The 17,335-nt window shown below is 43.2% G+C and overlaps 1 protein-coding gene and 1 non-coding gene across 3 annotated transcripts in view; both read left to right on the top strand.

Moving 5' to 3' along the window:
• Nucleotides 1–17,335, top strand: part of grip1 (glutamate receptor interacting protein 1) — a 144,173-nt gene that overhangs the window by 45,181 nt on the left and 81,657 nt on the right. For both annotated transcript variants that reach the window (XM_078219825.1, XM_078219824.1), the window contains exons 9-10: nucleotides 997–1,166; nucleotides 10,287–10,442. In XM_078219825.1, coding sequence (XP_078075951.1) covers nucleotides 997–1,166; nucleotides 10,287–10,442 — 326 coding nt within the window. The remainder of the gene's footprint in view (nucleotides 1–996; nucleotides 1,167–10,286; nucleotides 10,443–17,335) is intronic.
• trnaf-gaa (transfer RNA phenylalanine (anticodon GAA)) lies at nucleotides 1,428–1,500 on the top strand. The gene has a single exon. It is a non-coding gene; the product is annotated as a tRNA-Phe (tRNA).

Genomic DNA, 17,335 nt, shown 5'->3' with positions numbered 1-17,335 from the left:
TGCTGCCTGAAATAATATATTTCGGTCTGATTTGCAAATTATTTCATATACGCTCAATGCTGAAATCTCCTAATTTTTACATGGATTATATTTGGAAGGTGTTAATTTCTCAATGTTATGCTATTGCAAATAGCATCGAGGTTTAATTTACTATTGTGCTAGACAGTCAACATCTTTTCCCAAAGGTAGGGGAGTCTAAAACTAGAGGACATAGGTTTAAGGCAAGAGGGGAGAGATACGAAAGGGTCCAGAGGGCAAATTTTTCACTCAGTGGGTGGTGAGTGTCTGGAGCTAGCTGCCAGAGGTAGTAGTAGTAGAGGAGGGTACAATTTTGTCTTTTAAAAAGCATTTAGACAGTTATATGGGTAAGATGGGTATAGAGGGATATGGGCCAAATGTGGACAATTGGGACTAGCTTAGGGGTTTAAAAAAGGGGCGGCAGGGACAGGTTGGGCCGAAGGGCCTGTTTACTTGCTGTAAACCTCTATCACTCTATGTATGAATTACTTATCAATACTTGGATATAGGTCCAAAACATGTGTATGCAATTTTCTTCAAAAAAAGCAAGATTTTGTTTGTGTTATGTGTTGAGGACCATGCAATATCTAGTAATAATCTAGCAGGCCGCATGTTGCAGCGATGTGGCTGAAGTTCTGTACACAGTGAACTTCCAGATACAGTCATAGTGCTGAGTGAATCGTTCTTCCTACAGGAATGAGGGGCAGGGGAAATGGAGAATAAAGTATCGGTGTCTATTAATCATATGAATTGGAATTTTGATAAGAGTTCTGAATTTAAAACTGGTTTTTGTGTCACAGATAGCAAGCAACTGATAAGCAGAATCCGTATGCAAATTTGACTCCCTAAGCAATATAAAGCAAGTTACATTTACATTTGAAAATGTGGATCTTTCTTTACGATTGAAGAATTATTGCAATGTATTCGTTGCTTTTTCTGGCTGTATCCCCGGGATCTAAAATGTTTGTTTGTGCACAGATGCGGAGCTTTGCATGTTGGAGATCACATACTTTCGATCGATGGTACCAGCATGGAGTATTGTACATTAGCCGAGGCGACTCAACTTTTAGCCAGTACCTCCGAGCACGTCAAACTCGAACTGCTTCCTTACCACCAAACACGGCTTGCTTTGAAGGGAACAGAACACGGTACGTGTCCAAACCCTCTGCCTGATAAGATTGGGGGTGGAAGTTGACAGCTAAAGAAGTAGCTGTAATAACAATTGAGAGTTGGAATACAATGTTCAGCCCACGTGCTTGTCACTATCTGACTTGAGCTGGTTATCGGATAGCTGCAGTGTCTGGTTATTCTAATCTAATGCCCGGTTATATGCTGTTCAGCTTACAGCATTGCCGTAGATCACTTCTCTGAAGGCAGCGCTGAAAGGTGAATTGGAATCACTGGTGCAAGCTAAAATAGCTCAGTTGGGAGAGTGTTAGACTGAAGATCTAAAGGTCCCTGGTTCAATCCTGGGTTTCGGCATGAGCCCATTTGCTGGCTTTCTTTGCTATCTGCTAATTGGCATTACATTTGGGCGACAGGGTGGCACAGTGGTTAGCACTGCTGCCCCTTGGGTCACTGTCTGTGTGGAGTTTGCACATTCTCCTCGTGTCTGCGTGCCTTTCTTCCGGTTTCGTCCCACAGTCCAAAGATGGGCGGGTTAGGTGGATTGGCCATGGTAAATTGCCCCTTGGTGTCAGGGGGACTAGCATGGGTAAATGCATAGGGTTATGGGGATAGACTCTACGTGGAACTGTGGTTGGTGCAAACTAGATGGGCCGAATGGCCTCCTACTATACTGTATGGATTCTATGGTGCCTCCAGAGGTACCAATACCCTTTTAAAGAGGTGAGCTTCCTCAGCACCTTTGGAAATGATACAATCCATGCTGCACTTATTTTAGTTGGTGCAGTAGAACAACACCCCACACAAGTCAATGTTAGGTCAAACTTTCTTGAGTCTTTGGGAAAGGCAGACAAAAATGATCTTCCAAGCTGTAACAAGATAGAATGAAAGTAACTCTATCTAAATGATGGACATGTTTCCCCAACCCCTTGTCCCCATCTCACTACAATTCACAGTAGTCCAGTGTGTAATCTTGGGGAGTTATTGATTGCACCCCCTTTATTACGTCTTATCACTAGTAGTATTATCGCTAGACAATGAATACAGAAACCCAGTTAATGTTCTGGGGACCCAGGTTCAAATTTGAATTCAGTAAAAAAAAATATCTGGAATTAAGAATCGACTGATAACCATGAAACCATTGTCGATTGTCGGAAAACCCATCTGGTTCACTAATGTCCTTTCGGGAAGGAAATCTGCCGTCCTTATCTAGTCTGGCCCACATGTAACTCCAGACCCACAGCAATGTGCTTGACTCTCAACTGCCCTCTGAAATGGCCTAACAAGCCACTCTGTTCAAGGGCAACTAGGGATGGGCAATAAATGCTGGCCAGCCAGCGATGCCCATGTCCCACGAATGAATGAAAGAAAATCTAGTTGCTGAACAAAATCAAAACTGGCCCGTGCAGTGCCACACAGGAACATATGCAAGGTGGCATTAAAATAAATTACATGGTATAAATTTCAAGGATTCTCGACATTTTTATGCATTGTTAAATTCCTCCCTGTTCTCATTTTAATTTGGTTTGTATTTGAATGCCGAATACCGCCACATTGGCTCATTAATAACTTTCAAAACAGGAACATTGTTTTTGCTTTATTGATGCTGGGCCTGACATTAAGGGGCAATTTAGCATGGCCAATACTCCTTGTCTGTTCAGATTTTTCCCAATTAACAGGGAATGCCCAGCAGCCTAACATTGCAGGTTGTGGCTATAAAACAGCTTGGTATGTGCAAGATTCCATATGCCAGATTTCCCTCTATCATCTCTGGTGCTTTGGAATGCAGTGGGAAGATTCCAGAGCCAAGAGCGTTTGCAGTCTGTCACGAGGGGAAGCAGTTCTGTGAGATATTACCCCAGGCCTAGCACTGAACAGATGTGAAGTACTATTATTAACAGGAGATGAGAACTAACAGAAGTCCCACTAATTAATGTTTTATGTCTCTCTAAAGAACTAGGTCCGTTATTAACAAAGAAAACCCAAAATATTATCGCTGACCGTTTGAAATCAATTTCATCAGCAGTTTCATTGTAGAAAAAGCAGATATTCTCTTTCTGTTAAAGAAGATTTCCAACCCAATAGAACAGTGCATTTTAAAAATTGCATATTAAAAATATACGCAACATGTTTGGGTGGCACAGTGGTTAGCACTGCTGCCTTACAGCACCAAGGACCCGGGCTCGATTCCAGCCTTGGGCAACTATTTGTGTGGAGTTTGCACATTCTCCTTTTGTTTGCATGAATTTCCTCCGGGTGCTCCAGTTCCCTCCCACACTCCATGAATGCACATGTGAGGTGGATTGGCCATGCTAAATTGCCCCTTAGTATCCCAAGATATGTAGGTTAGGGGGATAAATGTGTGGGGTTATGGGGGTAGGGCAGAGGGTGATGAACAAAGAACAAAGAAAAGTACAGCACAGGAACAGGCCCTTTGGCCCTCCAAGCATGTGTCGATCATAATGCCCCAACTGAACTAAAGAAAAAAGCTTCTGCCCTTACTCAGTCCGTGTCCCTCTATTCCCTCCCTATTCATATACCCATCTGGATGCCTCTTAAGTGTTGCTAATGTGTCTGCTTCCACTACTTCCTCTGGCAGCGCGTTCCAGACACCACTGCGAGAAAAACTTCCCCTTGACATCTCTCTTAAACTTTCCCCCTCTAACCCTGGACCTGTGCCTCCTTGTAATTGACACTTCTACCCATGGAAAAAGCTCCTGATTATCCACCTGTCCATAACTCTCATAATTTTGTAGACTCTATCAGGTCTCCCCTCAGCCTCTGTCTTTCCAATGAAAACAATCCCAGTCTATTCAACCTCTCCTCATAGCCAACACCCTCGAGACCAGGCAACATCCTGGTGAACCTTTTTTGCACTCTCTCCAAAGCTTACACTCCTTCTGGTAGTGTGGTGACCAGAACTGCACGCAATACCCCAAATGGGGTCTAACCAAAATTTTATATAGCTGGAACATGATTTCCCAACTTTTGTTCTCAATGCTCTGATGGCGAGTCAGTGCAGATCCATGGGCCAAATGGCCACCTTCTGCACTGCAGGGATTCTATATCAAGATGCTCCACCTTTTTAAACAGATGCTTTATCAGAAATTGTATTTTTGATATGAACAATTAATTCTTGAACAAGTAATTCCTACATGTTTTGACGATTCCATTTTCTTTATCCTGGTGGAAATGCATTGCCTCCCAAAACAGAAAGATGAGATCATGATTTTTTTTGACAATTGAGCACCTTGTTGTGCTTTTGAATGCGTCAACTGACAGCTAATCTGGTGTACATTTTGTACCCTACTTCAAACTGAAATGATGTGCAACTTGGGAGTGCGTCAGTTGGCAACCTGGGGGGTTTGATTTATCTTTGGCTGATTGACGACCTGGAATAAACGTTTGGGTGAAGTTTTGCCAAGTTTGTTTAAAACACAATAATGAATAATTCAGATAAATTCACTGATTCCGCACATCCCAGTGTGGAGTGATACTCAAAGAGATTGTCCAAGAGTTGCTGCTGTATTGTGGTTGCTCCCATCTCTGGCCCATCTCATTCAGAGTGTGGTCCCCAGCTAGGAGTATAGAAACAATAAATTATCTCTGTTGTACTCACCAAGTTATAATGTATGTAGAGTTTTTTTCTGCTAAATGTAACTTTAACTGAGAGAGATATGGCAAACGGGGTATATTTTCCTCTATAAAATGGAACAGAAAAGTTGATGTGATAAATCAGTGAACAAGATCAACAATAAAGAGCAAAACAGACAAAAAAATTATTATTTTCATATCTACCATGTGTCTCACTCCATGACAATAGGGGTAAAGGAAAAGCTTGTTAACAACTGATGTATGAGGAAGGATTGACTAGGTTAGGATTGTTTTCACTGGAGTTCAGATGAATCAGGGGGGGGTCTCGTAGATACTTATAAAATTCTAACAGGTCTAGATCGATAGATGCAGGGAGGATGTTCCCGATGGTGGGGAGTCCAGAACTAGGGGTCACAGTCTGAGGATTCAGGGTAGACCATTTAGGACGGAGATGAGGAGACATTTCTCCACCCAAAGAGTGGTGAACCTGTGGAATTCATTACCACAGGAAGTAGTTAATGCCAAAACATTGAATGCATTCAAGAGGCGGCTGGATATAGCACTTGGGGCAAATGGGATCAAAGGTTATGGGGGGAAAAGCAGGATTAGGCTATTGAGTTGGATGATCAGCCATGACCTTAATGAATGGCGCAGCAGGCTCGAAGGGCCAAATGGCCTCCTCCTGATCCTATCTTCTATATTTCTACGTTAACTCTAAAAGGGAAATACAGTAAAATCATGCAGCCTTTCCAATGAGAGAACTGAGGGGAGGGGAATACATTTTGAGCATTCCCATTGGACATGGAATGCAATCAGATGAAAAAAAGTTAAGTCTTTAATGCATGAAGGTAGCCATCACTTACTGTAGAAAAGTAATTAATGATAGATAAGACCATAAGACATAGGAGCGGAAGTAAGGCCATTCGGCCCATCGAGTCCACTCCACCATTCAATCATGGTTGATTTCAACTCCATTTACCCGCTCTCTCCCCATAGCCCTTAATTCCTCGAGAAATCAAGAATTTATCAATTTCTGTCTTGAAGACGCTCAACGTCTCGGCCTCCACAGCCCTCTGTGGCAATGAATTCCACAGACCCACCACTCTCTGGCTGAAGAAATTTCTCCTCATCTCTGTTCTAAAGTGACTCCCTTTTATTCTAAGGCTGTGCCCCCGCGTCCTAGTCTCCCCTGTTAATGGAAACAACTTCCCTACGTCCATCCTATCTAAGCCGTTCATTATCTTGTAAGTTTCTATCAGATCTCCCCTCAACCTCCTAAACTCCAATGAATATAATCCCACGATCTTCAGACGTTCATCGTATGTCAGGCCTACCATTCCTGGGATCATCCGTGTGAATCTCCGCTGGACCCGCTCCAGTGCCAGTATGTCCTTCCTGAGGTGTGGGGCCCAAAATTGCTCACAGTACTCCAAATGGGGCCTAACCAGTGCTTTATAAAGCCTCAGAAGTACATCCCTGCTTTTGTATTCCAAGCCTCTTGAGATAAATGACAACATTACATTTGCTTTCTTAATTACGGACTCAACCTGCAAGTTTACCTTTAGAGAATCCTGGACTAGGACTCCCAAGTCCCTTTGCACTTTAGCATTATGAATTTTGTCACCGTTTAGAAAATAGTCCATGCCTCTATTCTTTTTTCCAAAGTGTACGACCTCGCACTTGCCCACGTTGAATTTCATCAGCCACTTCTTGGACCACTCTCCTAAACTGTCTAAATCTTTCTGCAGCCTCCCCACCTCCTCAATACTACCTGCCCCTCCACCTATCTTTGTATCATCGGCAAACTTGGCCAGAGGGATACTGTTGCGTTCTGCTTATTAACCTGATTTCCAATAGCAGCCCCAACATTACTTGACCCTTTCTGGTGGGGTTGAGAGCTCACCTACTCGAATGAATTAATTTACAATTGGCAACCATCAATTTGAATGAATGAACTGCTCACACCTACAATGTCAGCCACTCTGGGTAGGTGAATGGACATACTGTAGGGGAGGTGAAGCTTTAAATGTCAATCTAAAGGATATGAATGAAATGAATAAGGTATTGATGCACTCGAATGAACAACTGCAAGTCAATAACTTAATATTGAGAGGGTGGAAGTTTGAACACATTTGGATGATAAGACAACTAGAGTTTTTTTTCTAAAGTTGTGAATGAAATATGTAAAATATTTGAAGGAAAGGCATGCATTTCATCTCATGAGATCCCAAAACACTTGACAATTTTTGTCAAAAATCCATTAATTTGAATGAATGAGCTGCTCACAACAAGGTGACATGGTGGCACAGTGGTTAGCACTGCTGCCTCACAGTGCCAGGGACCCAGGTTCAATTCCGGCCTCTTCTCCCCGTGTCTGCATGGGTTTCCTCCAGGTGCTCCAGTTTCCTCCCCCAGTCCAAAGATGTGTGGGTTCGGTGGATTGGCCATGCTAAATTGCCCCTTAGTGTCAGGGGGACTAGCGAGGGTAAATATGTGGTGTTACGGGAATAGGGCCTGGATGGGATTGTAGTCGGTGTGGACTCAATGGGCCGAGTGGCCTCCTTCTGCACTGTAGGGATTCTATGATTCTACTTTAACGACCAATCCTGCATGAAAGTTACACACGAACGATTAAATTAACTAATGACGGATTTGTCAGCTATTAAGTTTATTCATTTCAGTGGGTGAGTATTTAATTTGTGTTGTAACATATCTAATTGTCGGGACTACCAGCTGATGTTAGATGGTAGATGATACTGTGCGTGGGAGCTAATGTTGGAACAGACACGCTCCATCAATCAGTCCAACAAGACTCTATGCTCTTATCTGTAAACCAGGTTTTTGAGCTTATTTCTTAGGCCACAGCTGGGTGAACAGAAAATTTTGCTGTAATAAAAGCATGATACTGGGAATGCTGGAAATCTGAAATAGGAACATAGAAACATAGAAATTAGGAGCAGAAGTAGGCAAATTCAGCCCTTTAAGTCTCCTCCACCATTCATTCAGATCATGGCTGACCTCTCCCTGGTCTCAAATCCACTTCCCCACTTGCCCCCATATCCCTTTAACCCGTCTTTTACAGAAATATATCTGTCTCCTCCTTGATACCATTTAATGATTCAGACTCCACCGTGCTATCGGGGCAGTGAGTTCCACAAATTCACCACCCTCTGTGAGAAGTGGCTCCTCCTCATCTCAGTTTTAAATGTACAGCCTCTCAACCTACACCTGTGACTTTTTGTCCCATAGATTGCCCCATAAGAGGAAACATTTGGTCTACATTTACCCTATCAATCCCTTTTAAAGTTTTATGTACCTCAACCAGATCCTCTCATCCTTCTAAACTCCAACGAGTATAAGCCCAAACTGTTTAATCTCTCCTCAGACAGCAACCCTTTCATCCCTGGAATCAATCTGATGAACCTCCTCTAAACTGCCTCCAATGCCACTGCATCCTTCCTCAAATGAGGAGACCAAAACTGGACAGAACACTCCAAATGTGTTCTCACCAACACCCTATACAATTGCAAACAACACTCCTCTACCTTTAGATAAATAAAAAGAGGAAAGTGGTAGAAATACTCACTGATTTTGATGCATTGGGAAGGATGCAGAAGAGATTTAGCAGGATGTTGCCTGGTTTGGAGGATATGGACTATGAAGAAAGGTTGAACAAACTTGGATTGTTTTCATTGGAGCATTGGAGGATGAGGGGGGGACCTAATGAGGTTTACAAGATTATGACAGGCTTGGATAGAGTGGATAGTCAGAGTCTTTTTCCCAGGGTTGAAGGGTCAATTACTCGGGGGCATTGGTTGAAAGTGAGAGGAGTAAAGTTTAAAAGAGATGCAACGGGCAAACTTTTCACACCGAGGACGGTGAATGCCTGGAACGCGCTGCCGGAGGAGGTGGTGGAAGCAGATTCTATAACAACGTTCAAGAGGCATCTGGATAGATACATGAATAGGCAGGAAATAGAGGGATATGGACCACGTAGAGGCAAGAAAATATTAGATTAGAGAGGCATCCGTGTCGGCACAGACTTGGTGGGCCGAAGGGCCTGTTCAAGTGCTGTCCGGGTCTTTGTTTGTTCTTTGAATCTGGCACTATCTGTCAAGAGAGAAGAAATTGACATTGCGAGTCCAATATGTCTCCTCTGAATATTTAATATTGACTGTCTGTCCTGGTCATATCCAGGCACAGGCTGGCCAGAGGAGATTTTGGAAATTTTCCAGAGTATTCCCGTGAATGATTTCCTAGCCCTCTTTGTGTGACAATCCCAAGCAATTCATGGAATCACAGAATCCCTACAGTCCAGAAATGGCCTTTCGGCCCATGGCACCTGTAACGATTGTCCATCCCACCCATGCCCTATCCCCCTAGCCCCATGTATTTACCTCACTAATGCCCACCCTAGTCTACACATCTTGGGACACCAAGGAACAATTCAACATGGCCCCATCTACCTAACCGGCGCATCTTTGAACTATGGGAGGGAACCAGAGCACCACAAGGAGAATGTGCAAACTCCACACAGACAGTCACCCTTGGCTGGAATTGAACCCGGGTCCTTGGCGCTGTGAGGCGGCTGTGCTAACCATTGTGCCACGGTGTCCTTTTGTGGCAGCCAGTCTGTCTCTAGTTAGGTTCCATACAGTCAAGAAGGTTACATTAAAGCAGCTACATGTATTTGTGTTGTTTCCTGTCATTCCTGTTGTCAAATTCATGTTTGGACAAAAGCAGCTAAAGTCAACTCCCAGTTTTGTTTGGCAGCTATTAAACATAAAAATAAATTCATTCCATATTTTTCAACCAAAAAAAAGAGGAAAATATACCCCATACACTTTAGATGGGAACATTTCAAAATATAGTTTTATTAGTCACTTTGTCTTGCAAAGTATTTGGTTGTTGCGTGTAACTTTTTATATGTATGGGAAAATAGAAGTTAAAGCTTTCACACAGTGCAGCCTCGTACTGTTATTTTGCACGTGGTTGTTTGAAGATTGATTTAAACCTCTCAAGTGTAATACATTGAATATGGAGCAGCACACTTGAGGTTCCATAGGGCTTCTCCCAATTTCCCATCGCAACTCTGAAAGGCCGAACAGAAGCTCAGAGAAATGGTGTAAGCATCCACTTTCAGCCATTTCTTTGGAAGTTTCAGCAGTCTGCCACTATAGTTACGTTGGGAGGCCTGGAGAATTCCTGTGACATTTTGGAGATGGCGGCTGGAATTTTACCGGCACGCCCGCCCCGATTCCGGGGGCGGGCGAGGCTCGGAGAATGGCATTCTGCTTTGGCCTCGGGCGTGATCGTGCGAACCTCGGGTGGACGTGTCGGTAAAATTCCGCCCCTTTGTGTGCATATATGTCAATTTTTAAAAGGGAGCTGTTTCAGCAGCTGATGAAAAAGGTCATCATTCTTTCTACTCTAAACTGCTTTCTCCTCTGTTAGATGTTGCGATCTGTATAATTCTGTTGTCTTTCCCTCTTTTCTGCTCCGTTCTGTCTTTTTTTGTGTGCGATTCCCATCATCCTTCATGTGGACAGTCAGGGTTCAAAGGAGCAGCAGACAACTTGCCTGGGACACTTGTGGAAGCAACAGCAGCAACTTCCTCACCTACCAACCCTATAACACCTACCACCCTGACCATTGTAGGATGACGACCTTGAAATGCCAGAAACCTTCTCCTCAAAACAATCTTCGTAATGTTCCACACTTTGTTTTTTCCTCCTGTCCTTTTATTCACCAGTTTTCTGTCCCATGTTCTGTTTGCATGGGTTGAAACCACTAATGAAATGATCAAGTCATTCGATGGATAAATGTGTTTGACGATTAACTTATAACCTTACAGCTTAAGTTCACAACTATGGTAGTACTGTTAACTTTCACATCACCTGGGCTAGTATATCTAAGGCTAGATCAATATGTCTGAATAAAAATATTAATTTTTTGATCAGTAGCAATTTACCTGTACACGGACAAAGAAGATAGATATTGTAAATAATAATTCCAGCATTGGGGAAGATTTCTTCTGCGTGCTTCATGGAGTCAAGCCCTTAAAGCATATCTTTGAAAAGAGCTCTGCATAGAACTCTGGGGTAAAATTCTTTGGGGAGGCACTGAAGATTGAGCAACAGACCAAATGCAACAGTGCTGAGGTAGGACAATGAAGGCTCGATTTAACCCATGCTGTTGGATAGCTGATTTAGGGCAGCACAGTGGCACAGTGGTTAGCACTGCTGCCTCACAGCGCCAGGGACCCGGGTTCAATTCCGTGCCTGGGTCACTGTCTGTGCGGAGTCTGCACGTTCTCCCGTGTCTGCGTGGGTTTCCTCTGGGTGCTCCGGTTTCCTCCCACAGTCTGAATGACGTGCTGGTTAGGGTGCATTGGCCATGCTAAATTCTCCCTCAGTGTACCCGAACAGACGCCGGAGTGTGGCGACTAGGGGATTTTCATTGCAATGTTAATGTAAGCCTACTTGTGAAAGTATTGCTGTGGGTTGGTGTTGAGTGGAGACCAGACACTCCCTACATGATTAAGAGAAAATGGGCAGGAGGAGGAGTGGAAGAGGTACGGGGTTATTCTGGGTTGATTGTACTCATCTCCAAGCAGTGGTGAGGCTAGGAAGTCTTTAGCACTCTTAGGACGGAAAGCCATTAGTAGACCTATCTGCTTTATTATGGTATGTTCTTTCTTCAGGAAACCTGGACAATCAATGTTAACCATAGAACCATAGAAAATTACAGCTCAGAAACAGGCCTTTTGGCCCTTCTTGTCTGTGCCGAACCATTTTATGCCTAGTCCCACTGACCTGCACTTGGACCATATCCCTCCACACCCCTCTCATCCATGAACCCGTCCAAGTTTTTCTTAAATGTTAAAAGTGACCCCGCATTGACCACTTTATCTGGCAGCTCATTCCACACTCCCACCACTCTCTGCATGAAGAAGCCCCCCCTAATATTCCCTTTAAACTTTTCTCCTTTCACCCTTAACCCATGCCCCCTGGTTTTTTTCTCCCCTAGCCTCAGCGGAAAAAGCCTGCTTGCATTCACTCTATCTATACCCATCAAAATCTTATACACCTCTATCAAATCTCCCCTCAATCTTCTACGCTCCAGGGAATAAAGTCCCAACCTATTCAATCTCTCTCTGTAACTCAGCTTCTCAAGTCCCGGCAACATCCTTGTGAACCTTCTCTGCACTCTTTCAATCTTATTTACATCCTTCCTGTAACTAGGTGACCAAAACTGTACACAGTACTCCAAATTCGGCCTCACCAATGCCTTATATAACCTTACCATAACACTCCAACTTTTATACTCGATACTCCGATTTATAAAGGCCAATGTACCAAAGGCACTCTATACGACCCTATCCACCTGTGACGTCACTTTTAGGGAATTCTGTACCTGTATTCCCAGATCCCTCTGTTCAACTGCACTCTTCAGAGTCCTACCATTTACCCTGTACGTTCTTCTTTGGTTTGTCCCTCCAAAGTGCAATATCTCACACTTGTCCGCGTTAAACTCCATTTGCCATTTTTCAGCCCATTTTTCTAGTATGTCCAAATCCCTCTGCAAGCTTTGAAAACCTTCCTCACTGTCCACTACACCTCCAATCTTTGTATCATCAGCAAACTTGCTGATCCAATTGACCACATTATCATCCAGATCATTGATATAGATGACAAACAACAATGGACCCAACACCGATCCCTGCGGCACACCACTAGTCACAGGCCTCCACTCAGAGAAGCAATCCTCCACAACCACTCTCTGGCTTCTTCCATTGAGCCAGTGTCTTATCCAATTTACTACCTCCCCATGTATACCTAGCGACTGAACCTTCCTAACTAACCTCCCATGAGGGACCTTGTCAAAGGCCTTGCTTAAAACTTAAGATTTTTTTTTCACTCAGCATTATATTTATTGTGGCAATATTCGTAAGTGATGCATTTGCTAAAGTGCATTGTGTAAAGAATGAGCCAAAACACGTGAACCTTGTGGGTGTCACAACCTCTGACCTATAATCCTCCTGCGAGCAGCACCCCCTTCTCTCAGCCCCGCCCTAGCAGCTTTCTTCCAAGAGAAATTCCCTTGCTCAACAACAAATCAGAGCACGTTACTGTGACCTGATATTCTAATTGCTGCGTGTTATGCAAGAGCCCGTGATGTATTTTTCATAAATGCGTAGAATCACACAGTGCAGAAGCGGCCTTTTGGCCTATCGAGTCTGCACCGACATGCAAGAAACACCTAAACTCCCACCTGATCCCATTTATCTGTACTTGGCCCATAGCCCTGAATGTTATGATGTGCCAAGTGCCCATCGAGTCATAGAAGTTTACAGCATGGAAACAGGCCCTTCAGCCCATGTCGCCCTTATTTTTTTAACCACTAAGCTAGTCCCAATTGCCCACATTTGGCCCATGTTCCTCTATGCCAATCTACCCATGTAACTGTCTAAATGCTTTTTAAAAGACAAAAATGTACCCGCTTCTACTACGACCTCTGGCAGCTTGTTCCAGACACTCACCACCCTGTGTGTGAAAAAATTACCCCTCTGGACCCTTTTGTGTCTCTCCCCTCTCACCTTAAACCTATGCCCGCTAGTTTTAGACTCCCCTACCATTGGGAAAAGATGTTGATATAGATCTAGCTGATCTGTGCCCCTCATTATTTCATAGAACTCTATAAGATCACCCCTAAGCCTTCTATACTCCAGGGAAAAAAGTCCCAATCTATTCAGCCTCTCCTTACAGCTCAAACTATTAAGTCCCGGAGCATCCTAGTAAATCTTTTCTGCATTCTTTCTAGTTTAATAATATCCTTTCTATAATAGGGTGACCAGAACTGTACACAGTATTCCAAATGTGGCCTTACTTTTAAAGGATGTGAGGCCACATCCTTTAAACCCACCTCTACCCTCCTCCCAGGCAGCGCATTCCAGACCATCACCACCCTCTGGATAAAAAAGGTTTTTCCCTCACATCCCCCCTAAACCTCCTGCCCCACACCGTGAACCCTATGTCGCCTTGTGACTGACCCTTCAACTAAGGGAAACAGCTGCTCCCTATCCACTCTGCCCATGTCCCTCGTAATCTTTTAAACCACTACCAAAGTGATACAGAGAATCATGGAATCATAGGATGGTACAGTGCAGAAGGAGGCCATTCAGCCCATCGAGCTTGCACCGACCACAATCCCACCCAGGCACTATCCCCATAATCCCATGCATTTACCCTAACAAGTCCCCCTGACACTAAGGGACAATTCAGCATGGTCAATCCACCTAATCGGCACATCTTTGCGTCTGTGTGGCAGTCAGGCTGGGAGGGGCCAAATAGAAGAGGATGATGACTGGGGGTGGCCTGCAGATTCACCTTCCTCTACTCCTTTTCCTGTCTTATGCTACTTGAGGGAATTACTGGCTTTGGAGTCTGGGAATAAATGGTTTCAGAGAAAGTGGAGAAAATTGGTGCGGGAAATGAAAGCGAAAATACACACTTTAAAACATAATTTGGGAAGCTTTCTAAAAGCAGACAATTAAATAAGCTCGAATAGTTTGAGAAGCACCCTCGGCTCAATGGCACATCATGTGAGAGACTGAACTGTATTATCATAGAAATCATAGAAACCCTACAGTGCAGAAGGAGGCCATTCGGCCCATCGAGTCTGCACCGACCACAATCCCACCCAGGCCCTACCCCCACATATTTACCCGCTAATCCCTCTAACCTACGCATTTTAGGATTCTCAGGGGCAATTTTTAACCTGGCCAATCAACCTAACCCACACATCTTTGGACTGTGGGAGGAAACCGGAGCACCCGGAGGAAACCCACGCAGACACGGGGAGGACGTGCAGACTCCACACAGACAGTGACCCAAGCCGGGAATCGAACCTGTGAGGCAGCAGTGCTAACCACTGTGCCACTGTGCTGCCCTTCTTAACAAAAAAAAAACAACTAAATAAAGCTGCTCTAAGTACCAATACCTAACCTGCTATAGAAATTTTAGTCATTTTATTTGTTTCTTTGCCATCGTATTCATGGAGAATGAGTCACAGATAAATATAATAATATAAATGAGCATATAAAACAGGAAGCTGACTAAAAATAACCATTGTGAATTTGCTTCCCTCTGATATAGGTTAATAGTTTATTCTTGCTCATCATTCTGGTGGACTGAAACCACTGAAATTAAACAGCACCATGCAGTAGCAAGCCAAGTTTTGTCGAAACCCAATTTTAACCAGTGTAATACAAATGAGCTGGTTAGAAAACCTAACACAGTAAGAAGTTTAACAACACCAGGTTAAAGTCCAACAGGTTTATTTGGTAGCAAAAGCCACACAAGCTTTCGGAGCTCCAAGCCCCTTCTTCAGGTGAGTGGGAATTCTGTTCACAAACAGGGCATATAAAGACACAGACTCAATTTACATGAAATTGTAAATTGATGAAATTCATGTAAATTGAGTCTGTGTCTTTATATGCCCTGTTTGTGAACAGAATTCCCACTCACCTGAAGAAGGGGCTTGGAGCTCCAAAAGCTTGTGTGGCTTTTGCTACCAAATAAACCTGTTGGACTTTAACCTGGTGTTGTTAAACTTCTTACTGTGTTTACCCCAGTCCAACGCCGGCATCTCCACATCTAGAAAACCTAACACCAGGGCTATTCTAAATCAACACTCGTATCTGAAGTAGAAACTGATCTCGAAAAGGATTAATTAACAAGTGCTGACAATTTTAAATTTTTTAAATGAATAATTTCTCAAATCAGACATAGTTAGCATTGCTGCCTCACAGCACTAGGGACCCAGGTTCGATTCCCGGCTTGGGTCGCTGTCTGTGTGAAGTCTGCACGTTCTCCCAGTGTCTGCGTGGGTTTCCTCCAGATGCTCCAGTTTCCTCCCACAGTCCAAAAGACGTGCGGGTTAGGTGTATTGGCCATGCTAAATTCTCCCTCAGTGTACCCAAACAGGCGCCAGAGTGTGGTGACGAGGGGATTTTTACAGTAACTTCATTGTTGTGTTAATGTAAGCCGACTTGTGACACTAATAATAAACTTAAACTTAACAGAAGCTGTTCACCAAAATGGTCAGAAGTGATTCTGGAGGAACCATAAAGCAGAATTCCATACTCTGATTGGCTGACACTGCGCTGGCTCAAATGTGAAATACTGCATGAATGTCTATCCTTAACCAAAAACCTTTTCTTAAAACCAGCCAGCAACTGCTAGCATCAATAAAGGAGCAGAGTATTAAAACTATAGCAAACCAGTTGCGTGCTTTCATTGAAGGAGTCTTACTATTTGCAAACCTTTTAAAAGTCAAATAGTTCACAAGAACATGATAACTTTTCCCATCATTTTGTTTTGCCTGCTTCTATATCTCTATTCCTTCCTGCTTTCTCCCTTTCTTCATCCTCTGATTCTGGCTCTATTAGTGCCAGCAACCTTCTAGTAACTCACCAAATTGGCTATTCTGCACGTAAACTTACTGAATGTTAACTTGTTTAGGGGACGGTACAATAGCTGCCAACCCCCATACTGTCTGCACCCAAAATCCACTTTCTTAACAAGAGTTGTTTGTAATGATGGGGAGCAGAAACTATTGGTGATTTCATCCTATCCTCTTACCTAATCCAGCAACACCAACCATAAATACTTTTGGCTTAAACATTAAGCTATACTTGATGACTAGGCATGCAAAACTCATTCGTCTAACTCTGAAGGAATGGAGTTTTCGGCACTAATCCAGAATGCATCTACACTTCTTGGCATTTTGATTCCTGCAGCTGATTGAATTTTAAAAGGGTCACTGATGGTGGGAATCTGGCTCAATCAGTATAAAAATTGTAGAGGCCAAGTCGTGAAATGGAGAATTGCATAGTAAAGGTTTACTGTTGATTTCAATCCCTCTGCTTAAATTCTGAATGTTTTACCTGTACATTGTTTTGGTCTTTTTTGCCACCAAGGTGGCACTAACATCGAGATTATCATGCTTTTTTAAAAAAATCCTGACAGACCAAAATGTAGGCAGCTTCAGTAAAATAGACTTGTCTCACCTGGTTTTTTATCATTCCTACAATGGCTTGTCCAGTGAAAGGACTTTCACATGAAAGGTTTCAAAAATCTTTCATTTCTTTGCATGTGAAGTGGCCGATTAGCATACATTCAGAATCCCATGTACCTTTCTATTTGTAGATCCTAAAAGCATAGATTAGTGCTTTTTAAAACTGAATGCGGACTATCGATGGTCTTTATCCTTTCTATAATTACTCCAATTACCTGATGAAACAAAGAAACGATTGTCTTGGGCGTATTAAAGAGAGTGGGATCGTCATGCCTTAAAACAAACCAGAATTTCAAAAGAATTAATCTGATGCTTGGTGTGCATGCATTTGGATCAACTTAACATATTCTGTACCAAGTAACTTTTGTGTTTGCGTACATACACAGCTGTTATTTTACATAATATATGTATTATTGGTTATGTTATTCTTGGACGTGGCCACAGTGCCGTGAAATCTCATTGGTATGGAATCCAGAAATATCTGTCATGACATTCTTCTAAAGATAGATGTAATGTC

The sequence above is a fragment of the Mustelus asterias genome, chromosome 9 (genome assembly GCF_964213995.1).
Source record: "Mustelus asterias chromosome 9, sMusAst1.hap1.1, whole genome shotgun sequence".
In the NCBI taxonomy this organism is placed as follows: Eukaryota; Metazoa; Chordata; class Chondrichthyes; order Carcharhiniformes; family Triakidae; genus Mustelus; species Mustelus asterias.
The sequence above is the reverse complement of the archived record's forward strand: the minus strand, read 5'-3'. Positions and strand labels throughout refer to the sequence as shown.